Consider the following 12,283-nt stretch of genomic DNA (forward strand, 5'->3'; position numbering starts at 1 on the left):
TAACACTTGCCAGTAGTAACCCCAGCTTTCGGGGTTCTCTCTGCTTTGGCTAGGCCTTTTTTGAGTATGTCCCAAGCTAATGGATTTCGCTGCTTCCTTTTCCCATTTGCCTTTTTTCTCGTTCTTCCTTCTCATCAGAGAATTGGGACTGCTGGGAAAAGGGATGCAGTATGTCCCCAAATGTGCCAAGGCTGGCACTCGCTCACCATTGTCCAGCATGCGAAATGGACCCCGAGCTCTAGTGAAGTCCATGACACAACTCTCCTTTGAGTTGGTGAGGCATGGGGGCTGCGGGGGGGAGAGCGGGTGCTCCCCAAGACCTGTGGGACTGGCAAACTCCCGCAGGACCTACAGGTGAGCACCCACCTCCCTCTCCCTGTCTTCCTGTGCTTCTTCCAGCACCTCCTGTAACACAAGCGCCAAGCAGTACACATTTGAAAACAGTGCAAAACCCTACCACGACACAACTTTCTGCTGCCTGCGTGTGTCTTCCTCAAGGAAAGAGATGAGGAAGAGCAGCCCACCCGTGACCCAAGCCAGGCATGTTTAACGCAGGACCGGAAAGTGCTCAAATCCAGTGGCAATTTCAGGTGTTGGAAGGGAAAAAGTACTGCAAAGGGAGTATAACCAGATGAAAATGATACCCGCTTAGCGAATACAGAATTGAGGGCACCTACTTAGGGCTGTAGTGAGTCATACTAAGGATTGTAGGAAGGAAGCAATCAGTCCAAAAGTATTTAATTTCTGAAGTGAATGTAACTTTTGAGAACCAAAAAGATTTTTTTTTCCTCCCGGGCAATTACCAAACATGCTGATTTTACTGCAATACTTTTTTGAACACTTAAGAAAGATGTTAAAAAGGCTCCAGTATAAAATTAACCATGTTTTTGCAGAGAAAATGAAGTTACTAGCATTTATTAGATAAAATAACAACAAAGCCCACCTGATTTTGTTATGAGTACTGTTTGGAAGAGCAATCAGGTTTAAGGCAAATGTCAACTTAAACAGAAAAGAAACCCCTGAGGATGAAAATGACTCAGAGAGAGTGATGCAGAGTGTAAGTTTGGGAAGAACTGATCTTGTGCGTGAGGGGAAAATACATGACCTTCTCCTGGCTGACTGTCACATATGAATTAATGTGGACTATTGGCAAATTCATAATAATAGGAATAAAGGCCAAGAGCACATCAGTGAGAGACGTCAGGAAATCTCATTGCCGTCTGTATTAACTGGGCATGTAGCATTACAAACGGTTGTGATGGATAATGTGATTTTTAAAAAAAGTATAATGCCTTTTTATTTCAGCTTCACCATCTTTTAGCAGATAGCTCTGGATTACTTGTGTGATTAGGGAAAGGAAGAGGAGGAGATTGTTAAGAAAGAGAAATTGTTAATGCACATACACCTGAAGCTAAGCCGAGTTTGCTCTTAATAAACTTGAAGGGTGATGTGCAAAATGCATTTGAATTGTTTCAGCAGGTCAGAAGGAACCAAATTCTTCCCTTATTTACACTTCGGCAGCTCTACATCGTCTCTGAGCTGACTTTATCCTTGTGCATCACCTAATTTGGGAAGAACCTGCTGGGTTTGGAGTCAATTTGTGCTCAACTCAAAGCATCTCTTTATCAAAGCAGGGCAGGGTGTGGTACTTGCGGTGGAGCAGGGGTGGCCGAGCTGCGGAGCTCCGTCAGCTGCAGCAGGAACGGGGCGTTGTGGGTGCAGAGGCTCCTGGGTTGCTTGAGCACCCAAATGCTGGAGGAGCTGCTGGGGGTCACAGTGGGTTCCCTCAGCACAGCCCTGGCATGGAGCAGGTGGACGTCGCCCTGAACTGCTCCTGAATGTGTCCCCCCTTGCTCTGAGGTACGTGGCGTGGGTTGCAAGGTCTTGGCTGGATGGGAGCTGCCTACACAGCTTGTAAGGGCGGGGAGATCAGCTCTTGGCAGTGTTCGGTGAAATAGCTTTGTTTGACCGCACTGGCGTTGGCTTTGGTCGGGTTTGCTTTCTTATCTTACTTGTGGTGAATGGTAGGGGCCTTGCTGCCCTGCTGCTTGAAGTTTCTGCCTTTGGCCTGGAAATAATGGCACTATGGAGCTTTTATATAGAGCTGCCTGTGAGTCAGACCTGGACCCAGTTTGGGTTTGCCTTCCTTGCTGCTCCTCCGCTCTCTGCTCTCACGCCTGGAGTCCTGCCTCTCCCAGGAGATGCTCTTGTGCCTTTTCTCTGCTCTCTTCTGGCTCCGTGTCCTTTGTCAGTAATAGGAGCCCACATCCTCCTCTCCTCTGCAGCTGGAACATCTTGAGTTTACACTTCAAGGCTTTGGGATGGGAAAAAGCAAGGAGGTCACCTTGGTACAAGGGTCGCAGTTGAGCACCCACTTTCAGTGTCTCAGTCACTAAACACAAGACACTTTAGCACTGGTAGCCCACCACTGAGAAGCACCCATAACTAAGCAGGCTAGAACGCAACAGAACTTCCCCGTTTACAACAATTTAGTTTCTCCACAAGCCTGGGGAGAGGACAGGAAAAGCACCAATTGTTCTGGGCTTTCCATTCTGGCATAATTTTGCCCGGTGTTCAGATGAAACCGTAAAATATCTCGGCTAGAAACAGTTCTGCTGATTTCATTGAATTTGTGTGTGTTGGCATGTTCAGAGGAGCAGCTTTCGTTCTTTGTCTGTTCCCAGGGTGGTGGTCCTGGTTAAAGCTGTGTCGGGAAGGGAGGAAGATGGCCCTCAAGCTGTGTAAAAGCCCAGAAGGGGCTTCAGAGCCAGGATTGTGTTTGGTCCTGGCAAACCCACTGCACTAACTGGTTTGTGTCTTGGATCCAGAGCCTGGAGCTGACAGAAACCAACTACCAGCAGCCTGTCTGTTGGAGTCTGTACCCCGGGATAAATCGGTGGAGCAGAACTGGTGCAATACCCCAAAGGTTTCCTTAACGGGACTGGTGCTCCTTCTCAACTGAGCCATTTTACTGCTTCATCTAATTTCAACCCAGCACCGTCTGTCCCACCCCTGAGGACTCGCCAGGATCATGCCCGCCTGGCACCGGCCTCTGGAAATGAGCAGTTTCCAGCCCGGTCAGGGGCTGCTGTAGGTGGCCGGTGCTGGTGGGTTCTGCTGTTGGACGGCGGGCCCCGTCTCAGTCCCCGCACACAAGCAGGAGGTGAGGCTGGTCCTTCAGCAGCTTTTGAGGCTGCTGAGATCTTCCCGCGCAAGATGCTGTTCATGTGGCAAGCGTGGTGCTCTCTGACAAGAGCCTGCAGCGTGTGGTGTCTTCCCTCAACTGATTTATTTTGAAGCTTGCCTTGCTTGAGATCTCCCTGGAGGAGACGGCTCCAGCCCTCACTTCCCCTCTACTCTCTTTCCTTCCCAGCCGGTCTGGGCACAGCCATTTCCCCTTCCCAGAGCAGAGGTTTCCTCGGGGCTCTGCTCCACTCTCTCCCACCGTGCCTGTAACGCAAACCGGACCCTGTCACTGGGTTACGGCGCTGGCTCAGACCCGCTGTTACGGAGGAGTTTCCAGCTTCTTCCAGATGTGAAATGGCAAATTTAAATATTGCAATTACAAACGTGTAACGAAGCCTTGTACTTCATTAATGTAAGAGGAGGAATCTGCTAAGGCTACAAGGACAATTAAATATTAGAGAATGTCTTTGATTCACATTCCTGCTGTGTAAATGGGAGGAAGGTTGCTGTATGCTCCTTGCCTTTGCGCTCACAAAATGAAAAGCACACCCACTGCAAGTTGTCCTTTGATAGATTTTTAATATGATTTTAAAGAGTTTTGTTTGGCCTCATTCTTATTCAATGAGATTAATTTAAAGCACTTATCCCCTGGGTTTAAGTCAATCCATGTAGGATTTGGGACGGGGGTTTGTTACCCGGGGAGGGGGGTTGTTTGCGGGCCTCTCTGAAAGACTCCTTTCCCACTTCATTAACCCCGAGCTGGGAGCGACCCCCCTTCCTCCTCCTCCTCCTCCTCCTCCTCCTCCTCCTCGCCCCAGCCGAGGCCCGGGGATTTACCAAACTCCCCCATTCACATGCAAAGGAACAGCCCCCTCCACAAAGGCCGGCGCTCTCGGCTCCAGGCGTGGCTGTGCATTTGGCCGAGCCGACAATAACCCTCCCCGCGGGGCCGGCGGGGCTCGGGGAGCGCCGGGGCAAAGCTCCCGGGGCCGGCCGGGCCGGGGGCGTGGGGCTGGGACCCGGCCCCGGGGAGCCGGGGGTGCCGCAGGGCCGGGGCCGGCCGGTGGGTGCCCGGGGGGGGGCGGCTCCGCGGACAGCCGGGCCCGCCGGCTGCAGAGGGCCGGGGGGGAGCGGCGGAGGGCCGGGGGGAGCGGCGGAGGGCCGGGCGGGCTGAGCCCGCAGCCCATCTGTCAGCTCCCCGAGACGGCGAGCCGCTGCCCGGCTGTCCCGGGGACCAGCTGCCGGGCTCGCTGGCCGCGGCCAGATGAGCGACACTTTTAAAGGGTGGAAACAATCCATTTTCCAAAGCGATCATTTAAAGCACTTAGGCAATTATACACTTAAGATTAGCGTTAATAATTCACCAGCGCCGCGGCTATCACCGCCCCGGCCAGCATCGCCCCGGCCCCCCCCCCTCTCCCCGCCGTCCCCAGCCCCGCGGCGGAGCGACTGGCCCCGCATGCCTGCACTGGGGCCGGGGCCGGGGCCGGGGCAACCGAGCCCGGGGGGGAACCGAGCCCCGGGGGGGGACCCGAGCCCCGAGGGGGGGGGGGAACCGAGCCCCGGGGGGGAGTCCCTGCGGCCGCCTGCGATGGGAGGTGGGAAAACCCCTCTTTGCTTTTCCCTTTCCCTCGGCGGCGGCTGATCCGCCAGAGCAAACAAGCCGGAGGGGAAGAAAGGGCCGGCGGAGGCGAGACCCGTTTGTTTGTAAAGAAGTTTTATTTCCACATTTAAAAAAGGGGGGAGCGGGAGCGGCGCCCCGAGCCCCCCCCCGCACCCCCCGCCCCGGCCGGGCCGGCCCCGGGATACAGACTGACAAGAATCACTTACACAAATACGCCCTCAGGGTTCACAAATAAATAATTCATATACATTTTGCGCACCGTATTTACATTTCGCCGCTTTTTCTTTTTTTTTTTTGTTGGTTTTGTTTTGTTTTTTAGTTACCGACGTCCCAAAGTCTCGCTGCGGCGGGCGGGGACCAGCGGCCCGGGCCCCCCCCGCCACGGCCCTTCCCGGCGTCGGGGAGCCGGGCAAGGCGGGGAGGGGGCTCCCCGGAGCCGGCCGTGGCCGGGGCGGCTCGGCCCCCCCGGCGGTTCCTGGGGAGGGGGCGGAGAGGCCCCCCCCGAGCAGCCGGCCCCTACCCGAGCTCCCGGCGCCGTCCCGGGCGGGGGGGGACCGCAGCGGCCCCGCTGCCCTTGGGGGGCACAAGGGGGTGAGGCGGTGGGGGCCGCGGGGGGGGGCCGCTCTGCCGGCTCTCCGTCCTGCCACACCCGCCCTTGCTTCTTGCATTCTTTATATATATTTAAAAAAAGGGGGGGAGGTATCATTTATATATATATATATATTTGGGGATGAGCGGGAGTCTGTCGCTTGCTCGCGGCCCCAGAGTTGGGGTGGCCCTCTCCGATCCCCCGGCCCGGCGAGGGGGGGGTGCCGGTGGGGGGCTGCCCGGGCGGCCGGGGCTCACCGGGGCTGCGCGGCCCGGGGCAGGACGCCGGGCAGCGGGGGCAGGGGCGGCGGGGGCTCGCTGCCGCCCTGCAGTCCGTGGATGAGGATGCGGGGCACCAAGGGTCTCTGTAGGGCGGGGGGGGGGGCGCTGGGTCCGCGGTACAGGTAGAGAGCGGCGCCGGGGTCCAGGTTGGAGACCAAACTCTGCGGGTAGAAGTAGGGCGAGGGGAACATCCTCTGGAGGGCTGAGTAGTTGCCAGCCTCGGCCAGCAGCTCCAGGCCCACCGCCGTCTGCCTTTTCCACTTGGTCCTGGGGGGGACAAGTCGAGAGAGGGGGTCAAGGAGGGAGGGGTGCTCCAAAAGCCGCTCCCGGACCCTTTTTACCCCTTGCACACCCCCTTTCCCCGGGCTCTGCTCTCCTTGCGCATCCCTTCTCCCCGCCGCTGGCTCCCGGGGCCAGTTCCCCCCGTACAGCGGGGATGGGGTGGGGTGGGATGGGATGGGACGGGACGGGACCAGTCCGGTGCGGAGGGACGTAGACCCACGAACGGGGCGAAGGGACTCATCTCCCTGGTGTCCCCGCCGCGGCAGCCCGGCCTGAGCGCCCACGGAGCCTCCCCGGAGCCACAGCCCGGCTGGGCTCCGCTAGCAGGGTGTAAAACGTCGCGATATAAATCGCGACCGGCATTTCAGTCCCTTCCCGGGCTGTAAGTTCCAGACTGCACGTTACGAACTGCGGGTGACACCTCCCGTGTGCCGGGCGCTGCTCTGCCCGCCGGCCCCGCCGCTGAGCCCGGGTGCTGCCGCCGCCGCGATTGCTCCGGCCTGAGGCCGCCGCGGCCCCGCTCCGCCGCCCGGGGCTCCGGGACCCCCTCCCCGGGCCGGGGCTGCCGGGGCCGGGGCTGCCGGGGCCGGGCCGGGCAGCTCGGGCGGCTGCGGGAGTCCCGCGGGGGGACACGCGTGGGGCGGCGTCCCGGGGCATTCGTTTGCGGCATAGATAGATATGTGTGTGTACGTACGTACGTATATTTTTATATATATGCATATATACGTACATAAGGTATGCGTGCATAGATAAGTGTGTGTGCCGAATCTCACGGAGAAGCCCCGGCCCCGGCATCTCGCCCACGTCGGGGCCGCCGGCGGGCCGGGCTGGCCGGGGAAGGGCCGGGGAAGGGAAGGGTCGGGGAAGGGCCGGGGGGCACCGGCCCGGCTCCGGCGTGTCCTTGCGGGGGGGATCAGGGGAGAGAGGGGGTGAGCGCACAGCCCCGGCCGCCCCCGACCTCCCCAAAGCCCCGCCGCGTTGATGAGTCGCGGATCTTTGCGGCTGATGGCAATGAGGGAGAGGGAGGGTTCAGACCTGGGGGGAGCGAGGGGACCGGGTGGGGGCTGCAGCCGGGGGTCCCTCGCTCCGCGGCGGTGGCGATGGCCGGGGAAGCGCCGAGGGGTTTGTCCGGACAAACCCACGGAAGCCATCCCACGTCTCCAGCCCTTTTACGAATTTGTCGCTGAAGCGCTAAACCTATTTCCACCAGTAAATTATTCATCATCATAATAATTGTGTCATTACTGTAAGGGGTGTTAATTATTGATGCCCAAAGCAGTAATTGGTATCTATTATTAATGAGCCGATGTGTTATGCTGTTGTGTTTAGCTGGAAGCCCGGTCCTGCCTTGCCGGGGCTGGGGGCACGGATTGCCCCCCCCCCCCTCCGGCCCAAGCCTGTCCTGCCTCCGTATCCCTTCTCTCCCCCGTACTTTGGGGTGAAAGACCCCGGGGCACAGGCAGCCCTGGGGCGGGGGGACACACACCGCACCTTTCCCGGTGCCGGGAGGGACGGGGCGGCCGCGGGGTACCAAAGCCCTGCCCGGTTCGGGGGTGCGGGGCCGGGGAGAGGAGCAGGATGGGACCCGGCGCTGCGGGCGGGAGGGAACGGTGCATTTTTACCTTCTGTTCTGGTACCACGTTTTCACCTGCGTGTCGGTGAGGTTGAGGGAAGCGGCCAGCTCCATCCTGTCCTGCACGCTCAGGTATTTTTGCCTCTCGAAGCTGCGCTCCAGCTGGGCCAGCTGATGGTCGGTGAAGGCGGTGCGGGCTTTGCGCGGCTTTTTCAGCCGCACCGGGGGGCTGTCCCGGGAGCTGGAGATCTCTCGGTCCCCTTCTTCTTTCACTGGGCCGGGAGGGAGGAAGAGAGGCCAGATCAGGGCAGGAAGGGAAGGGAAATACCCTCAAAAGAGGGGGGTAACCCCCTGCAGCCATGGCCCGGAGGAGACGGGCTCCGGCACCGACTCGCATTTGCTCTGCAGCCCCGAACGTTCGCAGCCCGGCTGCCCACGGGGGATTCTCGGGGGCCCCGAGCCGGGCCCGGCCTTTCCCTGTCCCACGGGCCTGGGAGCAGGGAGAGATCCTGCCCAGGAGAGCCCGCGTCCCCTTCATTTCTCAGGGGGCAGGATCCTGCTCCGGGCTTATTCCCCCAAACCCAAGAGCTTTCTCCATGCTTGGATATTTTTATTTTTCCCTTCTTTTTTATGTCTCTCTCTCTTTTTTTTTTTTTCTTTTTTAACCCCAAACCCAAACCAACTCAAAATGAAAATTGTGAGCCCACATTTTTGGAGGGGAAAGTCGCCGGGGTGGTGCTGCTTCTCCCCCTCCGCGGAAAAGCCTCAGTCCTGCCGGGGATGCTGCCGGGGCAGGGAACAAACCTCCCCTCCCCAGGGCAGACAACGAAATACCGGGGAAAGGGCCCCGCAACCCCGCGTCCCTGCCGTTATTTGTCTTCAAAAATGCCGAATGAGACGGGCTGGCGGCGGGTCGTTATCGCGGTCGGTCCGTACGCACCGGCGGAGCGACGCGGAGATTTACGTGGCGAAACATTAGGCGTGGGTGACGGGAAAATTTCCGAGCAGGAAAAAAAAAAAAAAAGAGAGAAAAAAAAAAATCCGTGTTTGTGGTCGCCTTCTCCACCTTCCTGGAGGAGATTAGGTAGCCAAAAGGCTCAGTTTATACAAATCGGCGGCGTTTGGGGTTTTTTTGACGGGGGTTTATGTTAAATTTGCTGGAGGCGGGGGTGAGCAGGGACAGGGCTGTAGCCGAACGCGAGCTGGTTTCTCTGCAGGAAGACAATAATCCGGTTAATTGAGCCACCGGGGAGCGAAACCCTTCAACCAGAAACCCCGGCTCCGGCCGAGCAGGCAGGGCCCGGGCCGGGGACGAGCCTTAAACACAGAGACCCGGCTCCGGTTCCCGGGGAAAGCGGCAGCCCCGGCACCGCCCGGGAAGGGGCCGGATCCGGAGCGGGCAGGGCGGGGGGTGCCGGCCGCGCTCCCTCCCGGGAAAGGCCCGAAAGTTTGCGGGGAGTTTTTCGGCGGACAAAGCCGGCTCCGGCCTCCCGCACCCCGGGAGAGGAAAATCCCCCCCGGCCCCCCGGGCTGGTCCTCGGCTCCTAAAAAGTTCCTGCTCGCCAAAGGGCTGCGCTCGCTGGCGGCGGCGGCTTCCCCGGCCGGCTCCGGCCCTCTCCCCGGCTACTCCTGGCTAAAAAAAAAATATATAAAAATATATATATTACGGGGTTTTCGGCATTTTGGCATGGGCCAAATCCTGCCGCCGCCGCTGCGGGCGAGGCCGGGCCCCGCAGCCCCTTTGCGGGGTGAACCGGGGCCGCTCTGCCCGGGAAAGGCTGGTCCCAACCGGGACGGCGAACCGGGACGGCGCTGCGAGCGGAACCTTCCCCGCCACCCCCGGGACCGTGTTTGTACCTCATCTGCGCCGCCTTTCTACCCCCATTTAAGCTGTGTTCCCCCCCCGCGTTTAAGCTGTGTTTTCCCTCCATTTAAACTGTGGTTTTCCTCCATTTAAGTTGTATTTTTCCCCCATTTAATCTGTGTTTTTCCCCCATTTAAGCTGTGTTTTCCCCCATTTAAGCTGTGTTTTCTCCCCATTTAAACTGTGTTTTCTCCCCATTTAAACTGTGTTTCCCCCATTTAATCTGTGTTTCCCCCATTTAATCTGTGTTTTCCCCCATTTAAGCTGTGTTTTTCCCCCATTTAAGCTGTGTTTTTCTCCCGTTTAAGCGGTGATTTCCCCTCGATTAAGGGATGCTTTTCCCCCCATTTAAGCAGCGTTTTTACCGTGGCTGCCCCGCCGCAGGGGCGGGAGAGGGGCCGAGCGCGGCGGGGTGACGGCCCCCACCCAACGCCGGCCCCCCAGCCCGGGCTGGGCCGGCTCGGGGGATGCGGAGGACCCGCGTCCCTTCTCCTCCTCCCTCGCTTCTTTCGCGTCCCGGCGATTCGGGGGAAGGGGAGACAAGCTGAAGGAATTCGGGGGGGGATGTAGGAAGCGAAAACAAAACGCCAAGGTGGGAATCGCGGCTGTTTTCGATCCCGGCCCTGCAGAACGGCGGGGCCGACGCCAGCCTTTCTCTCAGCCTTTCTCCCAGCCTTTCTCCCAGCCTTTCTCCCAGCCTTTCTCCCAGCCTTTCTCCCGGGTCACTCCCAGCCCCGGCACCGACCCCGGGCTCCGTCCTTCGTCCAGAGCCAGAATCCCCCCCGGGTGCCCGGGGCTCCCGCCGCGTTTGAGGCTCGGTTGGGTGAATATTTTTTCCTCCATGAATCGGGTTCTAGCACGGCGGCTCCGGCCCGGCCGAGGGTGCATTTGCAGCCGGGCCGGGGCTCGGCCCGTCCCCCCCTCTTTCCTGCCAGCCCCCCCCCAATCCAGCGGCCCCGCCAGGAGCCATCACCTCCCCCTTCTCCCCTCCCCAGCTGAGTACCCTCGCCTTCCCCTCGCAAACACCCGGCAAACAATTTTCCCGGGTGAAAGTTTTTGCGGGGGTGATGGGGGCGGGATGGGCGAAGGCACTGGGATAAACTGCTCCGGGGGGGCGAGGACCGACCCCAACGCCCCCGTGCTGTTTCCCTGCCTCCCCCCGCCCCGGCTGCCGCAGGGGGAGCCCGGGAAGGGGCTGCCTGGGGCCCGGGAGGCCGAAGCCCCCGGTCCGGGGCGAGCAGCCGCCGCATCCAGCCCCGCCGGCACCGCGGATGCGGCCCGGGGTTCCCTCTCTGTTGTGCTCGTTTTTAAACCGCCTCCAAAATAATAATAGAAATAATACAAATCGAATCAAGCCCCGCCGACTTTCTTCTTCGTTTCTCACCGGAGCAGGGGAAATACCCGGCAAATCCGTGATTTTTGTTTGTTTTGGTTTGGTTTTTTTTTTCCCCAGGCAGAAATCCGCCCCCGGTTCTCCTCTCCCCTTCCCCGCGGGTGGGAACGAAGCAGCCGGCTCTTCCCGGCGGAAAACAGCCCGGCGGATCCCCGGGCGCGTTTGGCGAAGCACCGATGGCCCCCACCCCTTCCACTGGGCCCAGCCCCACCGAGCCCCGAGCCCCCAAGTGTTCCCAAGTCGGTGCCGACCCCGCCGTCATTTCGAGGGCGACCGGTGCCACGGCCCCCCGTCACCGGGCCGCGCCGGAGCCGTCTCCGCAGCGAGCTCCCGGCGCACCGGGCGGCTTCGGGGCCGCCGGAGGCTTCGGGTCCAGGGTCCCTGCCCGCCGTGCCAGGTCCAACGGGGCGAGCGGCGCTTACCTTTGTACTCCGAGTCCGAGGGGGAGCTGCTGGTGTTTTTTTCCATTTTCTCCCTAAAGTCCTCGCCGGGCTTGGTGGGGATCCTGCCCGCCGGCTCCTGCCCGCCGTGAGGTCCATTGGTGCTGGAGTAAGGGGCGCAGGCGGCCAGGGGCTTGCAGTCGGCCAGGATGTCTCTGATGAGGAAGGAGGAGGTGACGGTCCGGGACTGGGAGGGAGCCGAGACCTGCCCCGGCTGGAGGTGCGCATCCAGGCCCGGCCGCGGCACCGCCGCCTCCAGGCACTCGCGGCCCGGCGAGCGGGGCGAGGGGCACCCGCTGCTGCCCTCCGAGCGGGGGCTCAGCTCCAGCGGGGACCGGCCGTCGCCCACCAGCGGGTCCCCCTTGGGCACGGCCGGGCTGCCGGCTCGGTGGGAGAGGATGGAGTCGATCCCAAACCCGGTGGAGCCCTCCATGGCCCCCGCGAGGTGCCGGCGCTCACACGGGCATTGGCGGGGAGGGCGCGGCGGAAGCGGTTTGGTAATGATAATTAACAATAACGGGAGGAAGGGGGGCAGAAAAAAAAAAAAAGGCAAAAGAAAAAAAGAAAAAAAGAAAGGTAAAAAGAAAAAAAAAAAAAAAAGAGCAAAGTTCAGCCTGGGATCCGGGCAACAACTGCTGCAAGGCTCTCCGAGGCGCCGCGCGTTAGATCCAGGGCTGCTCCGTCTTCAGCATCGCGCCCAGCTGCACTCACAGACAGACAGACAGAAGAGGGGGGGAGAGGAGGCAGAGTCAAACTTTGGCCGCGAAGGGGGTGGGGTGGGGGGGACGGACCCCAACCTCACCCGGGGTCCCGGCCCCTTACCCGGGCACCCCACCCTTGCCCGGAGCGGCGGCGGCGCGGGGCTGGGGGGCAGCCCGGGGGCTGGCAGCCGGAGGTGGGGAGGCAGCGATCGATAGTGAGGCTTCGCAGCGCCTTAACCGCTTAATGATCCAGAAATCAATGGGGAAGGGCGAGGGGAGGGCGGAGGGGGTGGCCAGCCGTCGGGCCGCCGCGGCACCCCCCTTCCTCGCCAGCACCTCGGACAGCGCGG

General features: G+C 60.4%; 1 protein-coding gene across 1 annotated transcript; it reads right to left on the reverse strand.

Annotated features, from left to right (window-relative positions):
- Positions 1–5,652: 5,652 nt before the first annotated feature.
- Positions 5,653–11,665, reverse strand: BARHL1 (BarH like homeobox 1). The gene is made up of 3 exons (XM_072883315.1): positions 11,215–11,665; positions 7,585–7,807; positions 5,653–5,947 (listed from the first exon to the last, which is right to left on the reverse strand). The coding sequence occupies exons 1-3, from the start codon at positions 11,663–11,665 to the stop codon at positions 5,653–5,655; spliced, it is 969 nt and encodes a 322-aa protein (XP_072739416.1).
- Between the last annotated feature and the right edge of the window lie 618 nt (positions 11,666–12,283).

This window comes from Ciconia boyciana, chromosome 18, assembly GCF_034638445.1.
Source record: "Ciconia boyciana chromosome 18, ASM3463844v1, whole genome shotgun sequence".
NCBI lineage: Eukaryota > Metazoa > Chordata > Aves > Ciconiiformes > Ciconiidae > Ciconia > Ciconia boyciana.